The sequence below is a fragment of the Aedes aegypti genome, chromosome 3 (assembly GCF_002204515.2).
Source record: "Aedes aegypti strain LVP_AGWG chromosome 3, AaegL5.0 Primary Assembly, whole genome shotgun sequence".
NCBI classification, from domain to species: Eukaryota; Metazoa; Arthropoda; class Insecta; order Diptera; family Culicidae; genus Aedes; species Aedes aegypti.
The window spans coordinates 326,537,212-326,560,142 of NC_035109.1; the positions used below are offsets into that span (position 1 = coordinate 326,537,212).

General features: G+C 39.8%; 1 protein-coding gene across 5 annotated transcripts in view; it reads left to right on the forward strand.

Moving 5' to 3' along the window:
* Positions 1 to 11,185, forward strand: part of LOC5571030 (pro-resilin) — a 45,257-nt gene extending 34,072 nt beyond the window's left edge. For all 5 annotated transcript variants that reach the window (XM_021851302.1, XM_021851305.1, XM_001659414.2 and 2 more), the window contains 3 exons: positions 222 to 422; positions 495 to 686; positions 9,797 to 11,185. In XM_021851302.1, the coding sequence (XP_021706994.1) occupies positions 222 to 422; positions 495 to 686; positions 9,797 to 9,874 (471 nt within the window). In that variant the 3' untranslated portion in view covers positions 9,875 to 11,185. The remainder of the gene's footprint in view (positions 1 to 221; positions 423 to 494; positions 687 to 9,796) is intronic.
* Positions 11,186 to 22,931: the final 11,746 nt, after the last annotated feature.

A 22,931-nucleotide genomic window follows, 5' to 3' on the forward strand; every position in this document is an offset into this window, starting at 1 on the left:
CTGGCTCTGGTTCTACACTAATCAACTTCAATAGGTCATTGTGTTTATGGGCCACAATACAAGGAGGTATTTTAATACTTTGGCAATAATGTTTGAAGGTTTTGTAACAGTCACTCTTTATGAATTCCGCTTCATGAATCTTATAGCTCTGGATTCACTGATTGTTGTAACTTCTTAAATTGAAACAATTTCTAAATTTTCCTTTTATCTACATCCTACAGGGTCTATCACTCTGCTTGGCACTGACCATTGTCGACCAGACGCTAGCACAGAACAACCAGTACCTACCTCCAGACAAGGGATACGATTACAATAAGCCAAACCAGCCCTTCCCCACTGCCCAACAGCCACAGCAGGTGCCATTCCCGCGGCCACCAGCCCCAGCTCCTTCCTATGGACCTCCACCAGCAGCCGGTGGAGATGTGAGTATCGACAAACCATTCAAATCTCAGTATCCTCAAATAATACCTCAATCTGTTATTTGATCAAAAAAGCACGTTCACGAACCGGGAATGCCGTTCGACTTCAACTACAATGTGAACGACATCGACACCGGAAACGACTACTCGCACAATGCCGTCAGTGATGGGGATGTGACCCGGGGCGAATACCGAGTGCAGCTTCCCGACGGACGAACCCAGATTGTGCGCTACACTGCCGACTGGAAGAACGGATACAACGCGGAGGTGAGTGATGATCGCCGAACTATACACTACGCCATAAACTATTATCTAGTTTCCCACCGAGCATTGTCCGAAGCACTTTACACTAAAGAACACCGAAGGCTTTCCGGTCAGCCTCTTTCAACTTCTAGATTTGTGTCCGTAGAGAGTTCCCGAAAGTTCTATACACCCGATTCTGTTTTTGCACGGATTTTTTTTACACGGCCGTGCAAAAAAAGTTTCCATACAAAATTTTTCACCAAAACCTTATTTTTGCATGAAACGTCGAGAATTGGTGTTACTTTTTTTGCACGGTTTTTGAAATTTTGAACTGAAAACTTTTTTTGCACGGTACGCATCCCCCGTGCAAAAACAGAATCGGGTGTATAGGGCGAACATTGTTTCCGTTTGTAAGTAGCGGGACCTAAACTAGTCACGTTATTCACAAAAGGCCCTATTCACAGCCACAATTCGTCTTTTCACGTTGCGGGAATCGTTATTGTTACATGTCACAAGTGTTCCAAGATAAACAAAATCTTCAACAACTTCCGACACCATGAAATACTACTTCAGCACTAACTCCACTAGGCCTACCTCTATCTCTACCTGCAACCATGTATTTCGTTTGGTAGAATTGATGGTCAGACCTATCCTCACTGTTTCCCTCTTCAGAGGCACGAAGGCCTCCTGCAATAACCTGCGATTGATTCGAACGAGATCGTCATTGTCCTCAAAGCCAAGGAGACAACAGCAACCCCAAATCTACTAGAGACACATAATTTGATCCTTAAGACACGCTAAAATGTCATTTTTGTTATGCTGTGTAAACATTGGATCCTTTTCGAGCGTTCCTTTTGCCTGGCACTCATTCATCATTTGATCTGTGAAATCTTTTCTCGATCAGTGCAGATGGCAAGTAATGACACAGTATTGTACCACACACCGTTTATCGTTGCATGAAATCTTCGCATATTATTCCAGTTCATGCTATCTTGGTCTTCAGTTTCCTCACTCTCTTCGTACTACTCTGACACTCTTCACTGAATCATTGGTTTTGTCTTTGTCGTTGATCAGCGCCAACCACGTCCTACATCATTGTGATCACAGCTTCGCGGATAGGATCCCATTAGCACTAGACATTTCCGGAAACGTTGATTCAACCCTGCTTCAACTGTTGTCTAGCTGCTGGTAACATTGATATTGTGTAGCTACTCAAACCAGTTACGAGCATAAGATGTTCGACTTACCGAGACAGGTTGATCTGCTGAGGTACGACGCTTTCGGTTCTCTTATCGTTTCGCTGCTCGCTATCATATTTCTACGGTCTCTATGTGACTACTCGTTTGGCCCGATTAAGGTTGAAATCTCGTCGGGGCTTTGTACAGATTTTTGTGCAACGACGCTTTTTATTCTTAGGCTGGCCTCACGTCAGTGCCCTGCTGAACTTTTACGGGATGCTCATGTACACTTCGCTACTCTACGACGATTCGTTCTCCACTGATACTTTTCGAGCTCTCTTGGTGGAGTGCTGAAGTTGGTCCAGCGATTCCGGTTGGAGAATGGCTTCCAACGAATGGCTTCAAGTCAGTGATACGAAGATTAACCCGACGGCGGAAGATCTCACGAACCTATGCTATCCAGCCATATGCCGAGGACGATTCTGCGATTCTGGTGGAGGGAAGCGATCGTTTCACAGGCTCCCTGACGATCATTTTCCGGCGCCCAACGCGATCTACTCGACTAGTCCCCGACGGTGGACGTAGTCTACTCCGAAGCTGGTCGGGCTGATGCCGAGGTTGGTCCTGCGATTTCAGTGTTGAAAAAACTTCCGGCTTACAAGCGCCCATTTGCCGGTGCTGTTAAGCGAATTACTCAACTAGACCCCGGCGGTGGACTCAGTCTACTCCGGACTCGACGTCAGTCGGCCAAGTCCCAGGGTCGGTTCTGCGTGTGGAGGATGACTTCCGGTTTGCAGGCGCCCCGACGACTTATGACCGATACTATGCTACGCTGGCTCTACTCGATCTAGTCACCGACGGAGGATCTAGTCTACTCCGATCACGGCCCGGAGCTCTTTGGTTTTCACGCCATCTCCTTTACAGGGACGACATAATCTGAGTTATCCCTCTATTCACCGCATTCCAAGTGCTTTCATACTGGCACTTGTTCTACACGATGTTGTCCGGAATTCGTATATCCCTGAATCGAGGGCAGTCGAATATAACATGCTCCGGTGTCTCCTCGATATTTGAACAGGCCGGACAATGTGGAAACTCTGCGTGTCCGAATCTGTGCAGATATTTCCGGAAGCATCCATGGCCTGACAAGAACTGGGTCAGAAGTTACCCGACCAGTGGATTACATCAAAATTGTAGCACAGTTATATCAAAATTTGTTCCAATTAATAAAATGTTTCATTTTTGTTATAAGCACTTTGAGTTGATGGAAATTATAACATAATTAAAACAAAATCTATATAAATAAAAATGGAATGGTGTTTGTATGTCACGAAATGGCTTGAGAATGGGCTATCGGATTTTGAAAATTCTTCCATAATTATGTTCCTGAAGTGTTCCGACGTGTTTGTGTACATAAAAAGCAAAGGATATTTAACGGGAAAATTGAAAAAACAGGAATGAACGGAACTTCCATTTTGCACGGGGTTTTCTATGACGTTTTTCAACAGCCTACTTGATGGCAAGACGAAGTTTGCCGGGACCACTAGTCAGTAATAAAAAAGTCTGTTCAAAATTAGTTTCATGTAAAAAAAAACAATTTGTCATAAAAACATTGGGATCAAATTTTGTTATAATTCTGTTATGGGTAATAACAAAATAGGTTATATTTTTGTTTCATTTGAAACATAATGAGTTACGTTTTGATATGTATTATTACAAATTATGTTTCTATTTTGTTTAGTGTATAAGAAATTGTATTATACCATGGCCCCACAGTTATGGATCAAAAAGTGTGGAGTCCAACCTATAAAATTCAATAAAATGACATGGAAAACGTAAAATTGTAATTTAAATGCACGAATTGAATCGTTTCAAATTGGAACTTCGGTTAGTAAACTGTTTTGAGTATAATATTTACATAGAATTGCATAAAAACTCAAAATTGTATCGGTTTCTGAAAACCATATTATGGATCAATTTTCATATTATGGATCAAATTTTGACATATTACGGATCAGTGCGCAAAATCAAATTAATTTCAATTCAATGCATCTTACTTACTTACTTATTTGGCTTTACATCAATTATCTTGATAAAGCCTCGCCAACAATAATTCGCCAATTCACTCGGTTCATGGCCGCTTCTCTCCATCCTCTACTGTGACCCACGCTCTCCAGGTCCTGGTGCACCTGGTCAGTCCACCTAGCTCGCTACGCCCCACGCGTTCTTGTTCCGACCGGAATCGTAGCGAACACCATCTTTACAGGGTTGTTGTCCGGCATTCTTGCAACATGCCCTGCCCAGCGTATCCTTCCAGCTTTAGCTACCTTCACGATACTGGGTTCGCCGTAGAGTTGAGCAAGCTCGTGGTTCATCCTTCGCCGCCACACGCCATTCTCCTGTACGCCGCCGAAGATCGTCCTTAGCACTCGGCGTTCGAAAACCCCAAGAGCTTGCAAGTCGTCCTCGAGCATAGTCCACGTCTCATGCCCGTAGAGGACTACCGGTCTTATGAGCGTTTTGTACATCGTGCATTTGGTGCGGGGGTGAATCTTTCTTGACCGCAGTTTCTTCTGGAGCCCATAGTAGGCACGACTTCCGCTGATGATGCGCCTTCGTATTTCCCGACTAACATTGTTGTCAGCCGTCAACAAGGATCCGAGGTAGACGAACTCGCCCACCACCTCGACGGTATCTCCGTCTATCGTAACACTGCTTCCTAGGCGAGTCCTGTCGCGCTCAGTTCCGCCAACCAGCATGTACTTTGTTTTCGACGCATTCACCATTAGCCCGACTCTTGTTGCTTCGCGTTTTAGGTGGGTGAACAAATCTGCCACCGTTTCAAATTTTCTCCCAATAATATCCATGTCGTCCGCGAAGCAAACAAATTGTCCGGATCTCGTGAAAATCGTGCCTCGACTGTTAAGTCCGGCTCTCCGCATAACACCTTCAAGCGCAATATTGAACAACAGGCACGAAAGTCCATCGCCCTGTCGTAGTCTCCGTCGAGACTCGAACGAACTGGAGTGTTCGCCCGAGATCTTCACGCAGTTTTGCACACCGTTCATCGTTACTCTGATCAATCTTGTGAGCTTCCCGGGAAAGCTGTTCTCGTTCATGATTTTCCATAGCTCTACGCGGTCGATACTATCGTATGCCGCCTTGAAATCGATGAACAAATGGTGCTTAGGGACCTGGTACTCACGGCATTTCTGGAGGATTTGCCGCACGGAAAAGATCTGGTCCGTTGTCGAGCGGCCGTCGATGAAACCTGCTTGATAACTTCCCACGAACTCGTTTGCTATAGGTGATAGACGACGGAAGAGAATCTGGGATAGCACTTTGAAGGCGGCGTTTAGGATGGTGATTGCACGATAATTTTCACACTCCAGTTTGTCGCCCTTTTTGTAGATAGGGCATATAACGCCTTGCTTCCACTCCTCCGGTAGTTGTTCCGTTTCCCAGATTCTGACTATCAGCCGATGCAGACAAGCGGCCAACCTGTCCGGGCCCATCTTTATGAGTTCGGCTCCGATACTATCCTTGCCAGCGGCCTTGTTGTTCTTGAGCTGTTGAATGGCATCCTTAACTTCCCCCATCGTGGGAGCTGGTTGGTTTCCGCTGTCCGCTGTGCTGACGTAGCCATCGCCTTCGTTGTCCTGACCTTATGTGCCTGTGTTCTCTGCACCATTCAGGTGTTCATCATAGTGCTGCTTCCACCTTTCGATCACCTCGCGTCCATCCGTCAAGATGCTCCCATCCTTATCCCGGCACATCTCAGCTCGCGGCACGAAGCCTTTGCGGGATGTGTTAGGCTTCTGATAGAGCTTCCGCGTTTCTTGAGAACGGTACAGCAACTCCATCTCTTGGCATTCCACCTCTTCCAGGCGGCGCTTTTTGTCCCGGAATAGGCGGGTTTGCTGTTTCCGCTTCAGTCTGTATCGTTCCACGTTTTGCCGCGTACCATGCTGCTGCATTGCATCCCGCGCTGCATTCTTCTCCTCTAAAACCTCTAAAATATCCTCTGATATTCGGCATGATTATAGCTGAATTCGTTGCCTTTTGGCAGGCATGATCTAAGTGGCTGTTGAAGTTAAGCCTGTCGTCGATCATTAACCCAAGGTGCTTCAGAGAGCGCTTCGATGAGATTGCGCATCCTCCGACGTTGAACTGCTGAACCGTCTCGCAGTTGTTGACCAGCACCACCTCCGTTTTATGACTGTAGCTTGACTCCAGTCATCCAAGATTCGCAAGAACGACGTCCCTGTTTTGTGTCGTATACCAGTACCCGGTTCTGAAAGTAGCTTTGCAGAACATTATACAAATATTCAGAGTCCCGCATTCTGTGTAGGGCTACGGCGTTAGCCTCCCAACTTGCACTGTTGAACGCGTTCTTAAAATTTATCGTTACCACTGTGCAGTAGTAACTTTCTACGAGCACGCGATGACTGTCCGAATAGCATCCACCTTCGAATCTTTTTTACGGAATCCGAACTGCCACACAGATTCACACAGATTTTTACACTAGAGAGTCGCTTCTGAAGTCAGGGATCTCACATCAACCCCGTCGCCAAGCACTATTTGAGCTTGGCATCTTTCTTTAAGACTAGGATCATTTCACCAATCCTAGTGCGCCTTATGCTTCGCAAATCGCATCGCCTTTAGAACCCCGGCGTATTTCGCCTCCTCTATTTCGATAACGAGGCCCTCGCTTAAGTTCCTACGTTTCACTGTCTTCGGTTTAGGATTCTTCATGGTCGCCTTTTTCGGTTTTCTACTTACCATGCCCACACAGTTACGGATCACCCCCAGTGACGGATCACTTTGGCGTTCAACATCGGATAACTCGCTCAAAACATAAAAGTTGACGTAAAACATATTTTTCCCATGTTATACTATTTGTCTTCTACCATTTGTAGTGTTAAGCACAACGTTCAACCGCTAAATAGCGGTGTATTTGGCAAATGTTTAGGTGGTACCACACAGCTATCATTATATGTTCGTTTTCTGTAAGAAGTGCCGTCAGCATTCATAAGCTCCCACAGCTGTGCACAGGTGATAAAATTCAAATTTTATAGCATACATACATTTTATACATACACATTCGATTCGATTGAGTATGAATTCATCTTTGGAAAACATTTTTCTCGATTGTTGATTCTAAATATCGAATATTAGCACTTCTAACTAGTGATCCATAATATGGATCAGGAAATGATTGTTTACCACGGTTATGGATCACTTTCAAAGAATCTATATTTCTGCCATTTTAAGCATTGGATTCGACATTTTCAGACAATAGCACTAAGGATAAAACTAATAAAACATCAAGGTTTGTAAATTTTATTTTTTAGCCCACAAAAATGGGTGAAAAACTTGGTGTGTAGCGAAAACAGTTCATGTCTCAGTTATTACAATGTAGTATCACAAACAAAAGGCATTTTACCCTTGTTTTCAGCACGAACACTGTTATTTTTTGCAGTAATATATGACGCATTGTTAACTTTCGTCAAAACATGCAACACATATGCATTAAGTTGAAAATCTCTTGATTTTGCACACTGATCCGTAATATGTCACAATTTGATCCATAATATGAACGTTGATCCATAATATGGTTTTCAGAAACCGATACAATTTTTAATTTTTATGCAATCTTATGTAAATATTATACTCAAAATAGTTTACTAACCGAAGTTCCAATTTGAAACGATTCGATTCGTGCTTTTTAATTACCATTTTACGTTTTCCATGTTGTTTTAATGAATTTTATAGGTTTGACTCTACACTATTTGATCCATAACTGTGGGGTCATGGTACTTTCTTCTTTCCAACTCGTGTTCATGGGTAGCAATTGCTTTGCGCTCGTGGTTCCTGTGCAAGCACTACCAGGTTCGGGCTATACCGAGGCTCTATTTTCCTGTCTTTCTTGGCCTTAGACGGGGTGTTGCCCTCTCTACTGTTGCCATGTCCTCTTGATCGCAGAGCTCGGCTCGTGCCACCTTTTCCGCTCTGGAGGACGGCTGCGTAGGTCACTTTTTCCTTAGCAACCACGCGTCTTTTCGCCATGTATTCATCCTTGGAAGTCCCTCTCTATCCAATCGCGTATCGAATAACGTCATCTGATAAATTCGCGTTGCCTGTGAAGGAAAACACTTCAGTCTGGCACGACTTAGTGTCTGTTTTGCCTTCTATCTTGCCATGTTGTGCCTTAGCTTTCTCATAGTCCCGCTTTGCAGCTTGGACTGATTGTCGCAATTGCAGTAGACTAGTTTTCAAGTCCTTGTCGATATTGCTTTTGCTAATAACAAACTCGATGATGACGTCGAGTTGCTCAACAGCCACTGGCATTTTTGGGATGTACCTTTTGCGATCCATGACCTCGTTTATTCTCGAGCCATCCACCAATCATCTCACCTGTTGCATTGGAGCGACCAGTGCATGCCGTCGTCACAGTGCCTAGGCTTTTATCCACACTGTTCTCACTTAAGTTGATGTTGATCGTCTCCTTTGTTGGCGGGAACCTTAGCCGGTGACTGATGGGTCTAGAAGCCTCTCCTTCACATTCCGCTAGTTGTGTGTTTGGAAGAATTATCTTTTACGGGGCACCATAAGAGCTGCTATCAATCTCCGCTGGAATAGTCGCCTATGGGAACCCATGGTTATCTATGCAAGCAGGGAGGCCATGCTAGGGTTGACATAGTTCCTAAAGGAGTACTGTGTTCAGGGCTGTATAGGCGCAAGTCGGGGTAATGACATCTGAGCCTACTCCCGCCGAGTTGTACCGTTCTGTAAGGCCTGCCACGGTTTTACGGGACAGGGCAGCCTGCGCCATTAGCCCACTTGCCGTTTCAGGCCAGTGTCATCCGACACTACTAAGGGTGTAGAATGTAGCCGCTGTCAGCATCAATGCATATTATCCAGTACATAAACCGTTACTTCTCCTTAGTCGTTCGCTGCCATTATACTGTATTAGGGCAGTACTGGCATTCGGATTTTTGTGGTGTTTATGAAGGTTCATCAGAGTCCACTGTTAACCTCACCCACATCCTGGGCAACACCCCAAATTGGCAGAGGTCCCGGGGTGATCCGTTAAGTTCCTGGACACTCGTGCCTACTGTCCCGGTAGATTTTACCTCGTAACGCACCACGTAAAGATGATCTACCTGTGTTACGGGACTGTTAATTTTACATTGTTACATCTAATTTGAACACGTGGATGTTACTTCGCAGACTTAGCGTTTTAAGAATCCCCAGTGAACAAACAAAGAATTCTATATTGAATCAGATTTGAATAAATTAAACGAAAACTCTTCATCCGCCGATACTTGAATTACAGGATTACAGAAATAAGGCGAAGTAGGCCGTCATTGAAACTTGATGATTATTGCTAATTCATCTCACGATTTCGAATCAAAGAAAACCAGTTGGTTTTGCACTGACACAGCTGAAAAAGTATCATCATACTTTATGCATGTTAGCGTGTACAGTGATACTTTTTCAAGTCAATATAAACTATCAAGACTGAGTTATATCACTTTGAAATGCAAGCTGAAAAGTCATCACTTTTGCCAAAACGAATGACGGGCTACTTAGCCTTAATATGCAGTTGATTTAGTGATCCCAAGGTAGAATTTCGATCTGATTTGTCTGAGATTCAGGAAGAAGTTCGAACATACATCGTTCAACCGTATCAGAGTCGTTCAAGTCGGCTCGCAAGGATTACAACATGGCTTTTCGATCTGCTTGCTGAACGATTGGACTGGAAAAAACCTTTGTACAAATATTTTCAACTCGAGTAGAGTCAGTCGGTTGGGATCCACTTTTCCATCTTATTACTGATTTTTGAAACTAAACCATCTGATAATTATAATCAACACTGCCCAATGTATCCCAAATATATTGAATATAACATAAAAGTTCATATATATTATTAACGCCATTCTCATATTTTAGGTGACGTACGAAGGTGAGGCCAAATACCCCGAAGGTCCAGGACAGGGTGGAGCCAACTCCGGAGGATACAAATACTAAACCTTCCCCTCAAACAGCTCCTCAAATCCCAACAACCCAAGTGATATTGAAATCCCTCATACATGTGTGATTAGCCGAGAACCTCCATAACGAAAAACAAAAATCCGATTCCCTGCCATGTGTCAACCGAATACGTGTGCCAGAGAATAAGAAGAAAAACAAAAAAGACGGCTCTACTCAACTCACGACGATTCATCCATCCACGAATCATGTACTTCCATTAAGTTCTTCTGAAAACCATGTTACAAGTCAGCGTACCCATTAGCCAAGTGCACCTTAATTGCCCCGAAGTAGGAAAACATCAACGAAACACTCGCCAAGTTTCGTTGCCCAATTAATCATCATCACCGGACCAACACAATCCACACTCTCAGATGCCCCAGCAGAATGGCGACGGTGGAAAACGACGACAGTATTTCAATCGCAAATGAACACAAAATTAATGACCTGGAAAATTAGCGAGATAAGCCCAGGTTGGGGTACCCTTTGAGGACTATGTATGGATACTATGCCGGCGTCATCTCACAGCATCAACGAACCATCAGACGAACACATTTGCACACCTTTATTTATAATTGTAACCTCTTGTACATGTTTCTTGGCATAGTCATAAATTAAGTGGACCAATGCAAATGGTCTAGTAGTTTATTTTGCCTATACAATTTCCACCCCCACACTGAATCGCAAATGATACTAGACATTCCCTCATCGAGTCGGCCAAGCTAGCGACACGAAATGATTACAGCTCACGTCTTCCCACCCATAACCCCTTCAAAAGAACTTAAATTGTATGGATGAAGAGTAATCATGTTTGGACAAATAGTATAAACGACGAACGTCGCGAAGACTTACGTTGCCCCATTCAAAGCGATGTGCAAACACGATCGAACAGCATGTGACATCAATTGTAATTAATTTAACGATTATTGCCCCTCTATGCACCGTAGAATGCCGGATCGACGTTAGGAAAGATCACTTATAGAGGAGAATCTTCAGCACGGCGCACACAGGTGAATCTCTATAAAGTATTTTGAAACCGTAAAGCGTGCTATCCATAGTAAGACTTCGCGTCGCTAGACGGATATGACATTTTTTAACGATATCAAAAGACATTTTATTCTGTGAGATTCCGAAGACGCAATCGTGGGGAAGAGAAAGCCAGAGGAAATGTCATGGGACTTTTATAGGACTTTACTAAATTTTACGATGCAAGCGACGAATTTAGACTTTGGAACTGCCAGTTACTTATATGTATAATAATATTGTATGCTACGCAAGAAAAGTGAAACGATAAAAATTAAAAACAATGTACAAACAATTTCATAACAAGCAACTTAGAGGTGAAAGAATTCCTTAACGATCAGATACATATTTCAAATCAAATAAATGTCTATGTAATTCCTTACATTGACAGTCAGACTATAGAATGTCTTTATTCAAGAACGGTGATTTTCCTTCAGGATTCGCCTTTCCTTTACAACACCGAACATTGTCCTAAGAACCCGAAGTTCAAACACTCCAAGTGCTTGCAGGGCTACCGGTCTTGTACATGGTACATTTGGTGCGTGGCTGAATCTTTTTCGACCGCAGCTTCTTGCAGAGGCCACAGCATGATGCGCCTCCAAAATTCACGGTTAACGTTATTACCTATCGACCGTCTGTAAGGATCCAAGCTAGACGAACTCGTCGAACACCCCCAACGTATATCGTCGTCTATCGTAACGCTGCTTCCTAGGCGAGCCTTGTCGCGCTGTATGTATAGGGATGTTACATCCCAGGGATATCAGACGTACTATTTTTAGAATACAGATCTCGCGTTCAGTATCATAAGGGCGTAACTGCATTGATCGATTTCTCTTCATCGACTTACTTTTTAGTTAATAACTTGGGCGGACAACTGTTTTTGACTGCTATTTTTGTTTCTATGGAAGCTACTCATCGTTCTTCGTCATGCTGCATCGTAAATTGTATTGAAAATTGATTGAATTTTGTGTATTACTTCAAAGAGAAAATCGACGAAGAGAAATCGATCACTGCAGATACGCCTGTATGATACTAAACGCGAGATATACTCTTTTTTGTCTAACAAATTCTGTACTATTCTTTTTTGCTAAAAGAGCTCAAAGGTACTCTTTTCTATATATTGCTGACGATTGCAGAACAGATCGAAAAACCAGTTGAAAAAACCATGATAACACAGGCGATCCACCGATTTTTGCCAAATACTGGCTGAATCGAATTGGTATAATTAGCTCAGTAATGATTAGATTAGATATAATTTATACGCTCATTTATCTTACTCAATACAGAGATAAGTGATCATTCAATTAACTATTGAAATTCAGAAAGAAATCGTAAAGAGATTTGAATAATTGTTTGTTTTTTTTCTGGAAACTTCGTTTAGGCGGTGCAATTGTTGAACAGAGCTATGGGAATGAACAATTTTCGCTTGAAAACAAAATTTTAAAAACATATAATTAAAAGTTTTTTAAATGAATTGAAATTGTTCATAACGTTTTAAAAAGATCTAAGTAAATTTTGAATTAGAGACAATGCTTCAGTATCCTAGGTTTTAAAATTCACTCTTCTCAATTCATTTGGCTCCTTCCCAACACATATTTTTCTACATTATTAACAACAAAGTATTTTGGCTAAATAACATAAATATCATTCATGCTAATTATACTACAGTCGAAAAAGTTATAAAGTATTATAAAACACATTGATTAAATAAATATATTCGCTCATAGTCAATATACAATATAGAAAGCAAGCATATCACATAATTAGTGGAATATCAGGGTTAATTTTCGTGAAATCTGTAATGAAAAGTTGAGAATATTGTCTTCCTGATAAATGTGAATAAAATTTAGTAAAAGTGGTTGTATTAATGAATCAGACAATTGCTTGCATCGTTGAAACGAAAAACAGTCGTAATTAGTAAATATTATCATTTTTTACGATATCTTTCTTTTGGTTTCAATACGGTTAATGCGACCATCGGCTTTAACATGAAGAAAAGAACAAAAATGGTTAACATAAGAACATTGTGATAAACACATTAGTAGAAATTGCATTTTCATTTTTTCAGGATAGGCTAAGTATACTCTAAGTACTCTTTTACAGTATTGAAATAAATGTACTCTTTCCGGTGAAAGCAAATATGGTAACCCTAAGCATGTACTTTGTTTTGGACGCATTCACCACCAGTCCTGCCTTGCGTTTCAAGCTGGTTTCTGCCACCTTTTCAAATGTTTGGCCGACAATGTCCATATTCTCCGCGAACCAAATGAATTGACTGGATCTCGTGAAAATCGTACCCCATTTATGAAGCCCGACTCACCACTTAACACCTTCTAGAGCAATAGACACTTTCCAGCGTAACGCAACACCACGAACAACAACTCATTAACAAATGAGGTCTGTTCTCGGAAATATGCCTTGTAACCATGTAATTAAACAGGTGTTAAATTTTTCTTATTTAAATTTTATTTAAATTTAAATTTAATGTACTTGATGTTGTGACAAACGTTTTAAAACTTTACACTGTAAATATAGTAAATAAAAGCAGTTGCATTTCGTAACACGACACCATCGCTATAATCTCACATATCTGCCCAGCTATAATAGTGGCATCGTTTTCATGTCCTTCATCATGTAAAATTACACTTTTCGTTCAATACATCTTTCAGAACACATTTTTACGTCATTTCATCACTTACATCATGAGTCATTCAGTCATGATGTGAATTACGTCCGCAGTATTTTTCATTATTTTTAAGAGTGTAATTCAATTTTCGCGTTACGTAACAAATGAAAACTGCCATACATTCATATATAATACTCGAAATTGCTTCCGAAATTCTGCATCCTTGACATATCAATAAATCACTTTCACAATGTTTTCAAGAATTCTTCCAGAGTTCATCGAACTTCACATTCTTACGTTGCCATTTGTAATTCCTCAGAATATTCCTGAAGAAATAACTTCTGGTAATACTTGAAGTTTTCTTCTGGAAAAAATACCTGCTTTTCAGCTTAGCGTTCTTATTAGCGCTCGAACCCACGATCCACAGCTTGATCTTACTACACTCAGGGATTATTTGCGAACAACTCCAATAATCGGGAACCCATCAAAAATTTTGCATACAAATGATTGAGTACTTTCTTAGCCGAGTAGTAAAGTCCGTGACAGCAAAGCAAACCATGCTGAAGGCATCTGGTTCAATTTCAGGTCGGTCGTTTGTTTATATCATAACTGCCTCACGGTATACGAATCTTTGGCAAAGAAAGTTCTCAGAAGTTTAGGAGAATCTTTCAGCAATTGCTAGAAGAATCTCTGCAGAATATCTTGAAAAATATCATCGTGATTTTTTTTTTTTTTCAAAAATTTGTGAATGAAATCTTTAACAAACTTTGAAAGGTATACTTGTACTTAAGTGATAACCGGTAAAATTAGGCTTGTTATGATATTACAGGGCTATATCTAATGGAAAAGCTTGGAATTAACAAGGAGGGATTCACGGAATTATTTAAAACATTTCAGGGAATTCTATCGGAGATACAGGTTTTAAAGTTTTAAACCACCAATAACACATATGATATTTCCAAGCCTTGCTTCAAGAATTTCTCAAAAAAATAAAATCAAATGTGCTTCTTTTTGAATTATGTGTAGAATTACTCCCAAGATTATTGCAGGAATTTGTTCAGGCAAATTTTTATCTATTCTCATGATTTGTATTCTTCGTAACACTTGTACTTTATAATTCTCAGAGTTCGTGAGTACGTTTCAGGTTATTCTTCCAAGATTTGCGGAGATTTCGTAAATATTTCATCTATTTAATTTTTCTGCAAGGTTGATCTTCAAGCTTCTATTGACGGGGTTGGTGGTCTGATGGCTACCGCTTCTGCTTCATAAGCAGAAGGTCATGGGTTCAATCCCAGGCCCGTCCCTTTCCTCCTACTTTGTAGTTGTATGTCTCTCACTTGCTTCTATCTTCCATTCTTAGTCTATCACACTCAAACTATTCGTTCATAGCAAACGCTAGAACCAGAGACGAACAAGAAACTGTTTCCCTAACTCTTCCAATCTTCCACGCGCATGCCTTTCCTTACGCCTGATACATAGGCAGTCTGCTAACCACAAAAGCAAACCTCTCTGCCATGCCTTTCCCCCAATCCATACACTCCCGCATGAACTGGCGTAGATGCAGTGGTATATACGGTCTACGTGGGAGCCAGAATAATTCATCATCAATTCCTCCCCCTTCCCCACATTGGTCTGCATTCTGACGTGGCAGGCACCATTGTCGCTAAATAGAATATCACCAGCACTTATACACTGAGGATGCCTGTTAGTCCCAAACAGTCTGATATGGCGATACTGGAGTAGCATCCACGGGCGGCCAATCAAGCTCAAGCTCAAGGTTGATCTTCAAGCTTCTATTAGGGTTCTCTCAGAATTTCATCAGTAGTTTTGAACAATTTTTTCTCATGCATGAGACTAATATTCTGAAGAAACCTTGCAAACCTTTTAGAGGTTTCCCAACAAAATGATGTGGAAAAATCAGCTGAATAAGCAAGAACAAAATGGCAGAAAATATTTTTTTGTCCCCTATATCAAGTGCATTGTGAAATATTCTGCAAATCTCTATTGCAGTTCATGATAATTGAATGTATTAAACCTCATTTTCAAAAAGTTTAACCAATGGCGTTAGCAACGTATCTAAAAATAGTTAGAATCAAATCGAAAGATAAGAAGATAATCAAATAATAAAATTTATTGATTTCAATCTACTACCCAAATCACGTATTTGAGCAAATCTATGCTATAAAAGAGCAATTTGTACTTATAAAAACCTACACCGTATAGTTCTGCCTTTCAGTATGCAATATGCACAACTTGCTGAATTTGAGACTATTCGATTTAACTCGACACGAAAGCAAACATACGAGGAACGACAGTCGAAACAGGCGCTACTCCATTCTGGTTGCAACTCAATCTTAATGCAGTTCTTTCTGTAATATGGACGCTTGCCCTTGCATGGTGGGCATTGGGAGCAGTATCAAACAAAATGAAAAAGTTCTGCAATAAGTTAGTAGTGCTTGATCGTTTAATCATGTCGCTTGCCCCTGTGGATGTAACAGACGAATCCGGTTGGGCGCATTCATTTCAAATTATATATTTATAGTTTACCTGAACGAATCCTTTATTCAACCATTTCCCACATCCAAACTCCCAATGTTTACTTGTGGAAGTGCAGAGGACTCCTCGGCTTCTATAAAGCAAGTAACGTTGGGGGACGGACCAGGTGTAGTGGTTAGAGCACACGCTTCTTACGCCGAGGACCTGGGATCAAATCCCATCCCTGAGATTGTCACTTATGACAAAAAGTTATAGTGACGACTTCCTTCGGAAGGGAAGTAAAGCCATTGGTTCCGAGATGAACTAGCCCAGGGCTAAAAATCTCGTTAATAAAGACAGAAGACAGAAGAAGAAGCAAGTAACACGTCAACATTTCCCTCCCGTCCCCAAATTGACCTGCATTTGGACGCAGCCAGCGTCGTTATTGTTTGTTATCCTTATGAGAGCACCAGTAGTTACACATTGAGGATGCTACTTATCCCGAGTAGTGTCCGTTGGTTCCCTGTGTAAGTACAGCTGTTCTTACAATAACGAAGTAGCTACTGCGGGCGGTCAATCATGCTCATGCTCGATAATGGTATTGTTTAATGATTTAGATGAAGTAGTTCACTTTGTTAACAAATACTTTGTTATACCTGTGTTGCTCTAAATTTAATTGTTAGAAGAAGTATTAATGTTTTCTCAGTCATGATTCATAACAGCTATATCACAATTGATCAACACTATATGGAGATTTCTCTATAAAAGTTTCATGATAATTACATTATCTTTATTGGGAAAGATCAAGGACAGGAAGTTGATTATCATATATTTCATAAATATTATGTAATATCTATCTTACCATTATTATTTTTTGTTTCATCTATTAGGTACATTGAAAACAAAACACATGTTATTTTTACATGTTTTTAAAAAGTCCTTCTGAGGCATTTTTTAAACAAATAAAGAAGGTAAGGTTGTAGTATACAAAATACTTTTTTATAAGGGATAAACGTTCCATTTTCACCAAATGTTGCTTTAAAGGAAATTTTCTGCTTTCGGGCATTTTTTTAAGTAATTTGTGGTTTGATATAAACGCGCAGTTCGGTTGTGAACGTCAACGCGATAAGACGTGATATTTTTGTGCGATTTGCGGGGTTAATGGTTTGGATAAAAATTTGGTGTAAGAAGTGTTTCAAGCAATTTGTGTTAGTTGTTGGTTATCAAGTGAGTTTAATCGTAGCTTTCAGTAGCCCAGTGCTACATTTTCGGTGGAATAAAGTGAAAAAAATTAAATTTTACATTGCTCCAGTGAATGTGAAAATGGCGCTTGGTGCAAATCACAGTTGATGCAGAAATGTGGTTGAAGAGCGAAATATAGTGTATCCGAAACCTGCTAATGTGTGTGTAACGGCAACGCAAGTTTGTCAAGTTTATGTGAGTGAACGAAAGGCCATCTACATTGATGCTGACTATGGAATTTGTGCACTGGAATGGAATGTACACAAAATCGGAGCGGCCTGGATGAATTGGCGAGAGAGTTCCTTTTGTACATGTTTGGATAGTACAAACTTATTTCTAGTAGTTTGAGATGATGCTGATATTACATGATATCAATTTCAATGATACAAACCTAATTTAGCATTTAATGAATCATTTTGTGGGCATACGTTTTCATTATGGCTCATGCGTCTGACACCAGTATTCGGAAATTTGTGATGCAAAGCAAGGGAAAGAATTTCACACGACGAAAGAATTCATTAAGCTCAATAATATATGTGTTGGTGGTAGCGACAGCTGTTTTTTACAGTTCAAAGCTGGATGGAAAATATTTCAGAGGCAGTGATCAGCGAATGTGTAGGTGTGAAGTGATCAGGCTTCCCACGTCAATGAGCGTGTATTCAATCTATTATGACACCACATGCAAATCAAACTGATTGTATTAGTCAGGCTTATGCTTCCTTCTGCGTGTTTGTCTGTATTAGGGCCCATTCGCAAATTTCATAACGCTGCAGAGAATGTGTAAAAGGCATGGCGAGCAGATGGGTGTATGTCAAAAAGGGCCATTTGTAAATGATTCCTAAGCAAAGATTTATAACAGTAACAGGAAGAGCTGAAAACTATCTTCCTGATAGTGGTATTAGTTTGTCTGGGTGTTTGAAGATGGGATCAAATACAGCGTTTCTGAGTTAAAAAAAAAAACACTCAAAACATCTTCAGCCTTTCTCTAACGTTTATTTAGGTTTGTTTGCCCTGGTTTGTCGACTGGACTTGATTATGTTTTTATGTTGTTCCTGTTTTTGTATCCTTTTCATATTAATGAACTGATGTATTTTCATATTCAAAAATTTATTCATACATATATCAAGTATATTATATAACATGCTCCTGCTCGATTGTATCAGGTCACCATTGAAATTAACTACTTACATACATACCAACACATTTATCCATACTGTCCATACTACATTTTATTATAGTTTGAATTCCAGGATCATCACTGAGGCTTTGTAGCGGAGATATTAACTTTATCATTAATCTTAATCTTTCAGCATGACGTTCTTCTCTACAAAATATATTTCAACCTTATACTAGAGTGTACTTAAGAGGGTCCCTAAACTAATTAGAAAATCCATATAAATCATATATGAGCATAATATCCATTGAATATATACATATCATAATATTTCTTTTTACTATATGTCGGGAATAGGGAGGGCGCGACATGTCGTAATAGACATCAGAAAGCACGCGTGGGAAAGAAATCGGATGATTGACTGATAAGATTAGTTAAATTTACACTATTGACTTCATATAAATCTTTACATTATGTTACAGGTTTCAAGTTCACAATCCAGGCTGCAACATGATACATTAATTGCTTTAATGTGTATCGGTGTTTACTTTTATTTCATTTATTATTTATCGCGATCTAGTAAGCCCATTTTACAGACATATCTAAAATTTCAAATATATTATATTTCTTTTTCATCGTGCAATTCCTACTAAAATGTTTCGACGAGTAAATCAGTGATGTTGCGTAGGGAACAACGATGATGTGTCGACCATAGCAGATGGGCCCTTATGGTGAAACAACGTCGAATTGATCGTTAAAATTGAAGTCATACCTAACCTTAGTCTAGCCCGAGTAAAAACAATTTAATCCATTCAAACCATTATAGAAAAACACAAATTTCCGAGCCATCATAAGCCGCTTATTTTATGAGATTTTGACTTAGTTTATAAGAAATTATGAACACAACCATTCTTGTGGGTCGAATGTTTGTGCATTTTGTCTAGGTGCTTATGAAGAAAAAGTTTTCAGCACCCTCCGACCACCAAAAGTTAGTAGCAATTCGTGTGTATAATTCATATTTTTTTTTTCAGGATATATCAACAAGCCAGGTTATTCCACGAAGATTTGTAAACATGTAGTTTTTACAGAAATATTTATTTTCAGGAACGTTGTAAAATATATTACAACATAAACGATTTCAATATGTTTTTATGTTTTCTTTTTAGGACATTTCTTCAAGGTATTTAATGATCTTTTATTTATTAATTTATTAATATTAATATATCTTATTTTAAATGTATAACGATCAAATCATTTAATTTCATCATATAACATCATTGAAGTTAAAGCTAGACAATGGAGTGGAATGCCAGCCGGAGTCAAGGGTTGAAGTAACCGTAACATCCTTGTAGATGGGTTCTTCTATCCCAACAGTTGTAATGGATTTGACGCGCCCTTCAAACCATCCCGTGGATAACTTGACAGGTATTGCAAATTTAGTTATACTTTCCGTTGGATCATATAATTGGAAGGAGATTCTCTATTTCCCGCGGGTTTCGCGTAAGTGTCTCTGCTTACGGGTCCGCCACACCCCATTTTGGCCCTTCATACAATTGAATGTTGAATTCTGATCGATAATGAAAATTGACTGTACTGTTAAGTGGAACCGCATGCAGAGCAATACTCAAGCTAGGATGGTGGCTACCTATATACATACACTTGTGTAGCGTTGTACTATATCTACTGTTCATAGGTAAGAAATAGGTATACAAATAATTCCTTTGACTCATAACAGATAATTTTCATTCCTGATAGCTTCTAGTCCAGTGGAGGTGCACGAATTACTTATTTGTAATTGGTTTGTTATACTAATTCATTGGCATAATTTCCAGAAGCATCATGGAGTCATCGGAGACACTAACATAATCACTGCTATTAATATTTTTGCATGTCGTTCTATTCCGGAAATCGTAATTCGTCCTTATTTTGGAGACTACCTAATGAGGTTCAATTCAGAATAGAAATTCTGAGAATAGAAATTCTGAAACATCTATATTCATATCATATACAACTATAAATTCCATTTTATATATTTAAATAATTATATTTTATTTATTATATGCTGGGTATTGAGAGGATGCATTAAGGCATCAGAGAAGTCACAGATGGACGATGTAGTAGGGTGTCAGCCGGAGTCTAGGGGAATGTGCTGTAACATCATTGCACTACATGCTGCTACAATGACTTTAATGTAATTGTCTATGTTTACTACAGTAGGCTACAGCAAATGAAACGAAGCGTCTGATGTAATATTATTTTGTTTGTCCTCACTAAACATATGGAAGCTGGAATTTTGTTTTTGATGTATCCAGAAACTTTATTAACAAATCGCTGATTTTTTATTTTTATTCAAATTATTTGTTTATTTTTATCATTCTTCCCTCGACCAGCCTAATATCATCAGTAGGACAAATATTCAAATATGTGTCGGCTGATATAATACTGCATACATTCAGATGCTGTTCCACAGCTTCATATATTATTGTTACTACTATTTTATTTTCACATTTTATTAGCATATTATTATATATATTATAATCTGTTGTACTATATAACATATCACTATAATTGAATTTATCATGTTTTGGGGAGGGAGGGAGCATCAGGGCATCATTGAATTTACAACTGGACAATGAAGTGGAGTGCCAATCGGAGTCAGGAGGAAAAGTGTTAGTCGTTCGCGTCTAGTACTATTCTCTCCAACAGTTGTAAAAGATTTGACGCGCCCTTCTTCTAACAAACCTTTCCGTGGAAAGCTCGACAAGTATTGCAAATTCTAATACTCAATCTGTTGGATCATATGGCTGGAAGGAGATTCTCTATTTCCCGCGGGTTTCGCGTAAGTGTTTCTACTTACGGGTCCGCCACCCCCCTTTTGGCCCTTCATACAGCGATATGTTGAATGCAGATTGGTAATAAAATTTGACCTTACTGTTGAGTGGAGCCGCATGCAGAGCAAGACTCAAGCAAGGATTGGTGGCTACCTACATACATATACATACAATTTGTGGTTTGATATAAACGCACTCTGATTAAGCTTGTATTCAATAGTATTCCAATGGATAATGGAATTTGGCCAGCAAACTTCTGATGGCATTAATTCATCATACACTTTTCGAGCCGAAAATATTTTCGTTTTCTAAAAAAAAGAATTCTTGCGCTTTCAAAACCCTTAAAAAATGCAAAAATGGGAAGAAAAAAGGTCTCATGTAATAAATTGCGCAAGTTCCTTGAATTTCTCCAGAACTGTTGATAGGGCAAATTATCCCCATCTCCCCAAAAACTGAAGGGACTAACCACGATGGATGCATCTTTGACTAAAATGAGCCAATTTATGAAGCTGGTTAAGTGACAGGGGACCGTTATCAGTTTTCGTGATGATGATGGATGATGTCTGTGCGCATTTTCTTGCGTACATTTTCATGCAGATTAAAACTTAGATGGAAAATAATTATCAAAATATCACTAAAGTGCCTTATTATGTGGAATATGGGTAACAAAGAGATAGCTGATACAATTAATAGGTGTAATGTTGCAGTAATGAACTTTCTTGGATCTGATTCTTGTCCTTCTCTCCGTTAGGCGAGATAAGGCGTTGTTAAAAATCACTGGTGGCGGCATTCCAGATTTCATGGCTTAAACAAGAATAGCTCTTGAGCTACAGTATAATTTTATCGAAGGCGATGAGATATTCGAAAAGGAATATTTGCACGCTGATAAGTACCACTGAATGGCAAAATTTCAAACTTCATGGCCGACATAATGACAAACATTGATTTATTGAACAACTTTGCCGAAGACACCATCTTTGTAAAGAACTACCTTTAACCACGTGGTCATTTTTCCCGAGTTTCAGACCCTTCTCTCACCTCATGGTCATCTGTACATACAATTTTTTTTAAATTTGTGTGAACCATGGCCATTGACTACACTCCTTCCTTTTTTCCCATAAACTCTCTTTGCCGAAGAAGCCATTTTTGAGTTCCTTAATTCCTTTTTTGTATACAACACTGTATGGTTTCAGTTCCTGAAGAATTATATCAACGTTCTTAGATAAACTATTGATTGGAGTTTCCAAAATCAAAATTGATAAATTGCAATACATAATCAGACGGCAGCGTGTGGCTAATACATGTAAATGTTCCAAATAATCACTTATTACTACACATCCATAGCTTGACTAATATACATAGCTCGTCTCAGACCATGTGAATCTAAACTGCCACCTTCAACTTAAAAACATTGCCTTTTTAAAGGAAATCGAAAATTTCTGCATTCTGAAGTTTTCCATGCCGCCCTTCCTAAATAAACTTGAATGGCAATGATTTTGAAGCTGGACCAATAACCCAGTAACACCAACCAGTTGCACATCGACACCGTTTCCTAACCCTCAGCTGTCAACTGCTCTCCTCAGCATCAATTGCAACGATTGCAGCAACCCTCAATCGAGTCCACGAACCACAATTGTCATCTGCCGCCACGCTACCATCGATAAGTAAGGTATAATCTGTTCACGATCTCCCGACAGAACCCATGCAGAATCCCTTCGTTTCCATCCTCAGCTGCATGTTCGATGG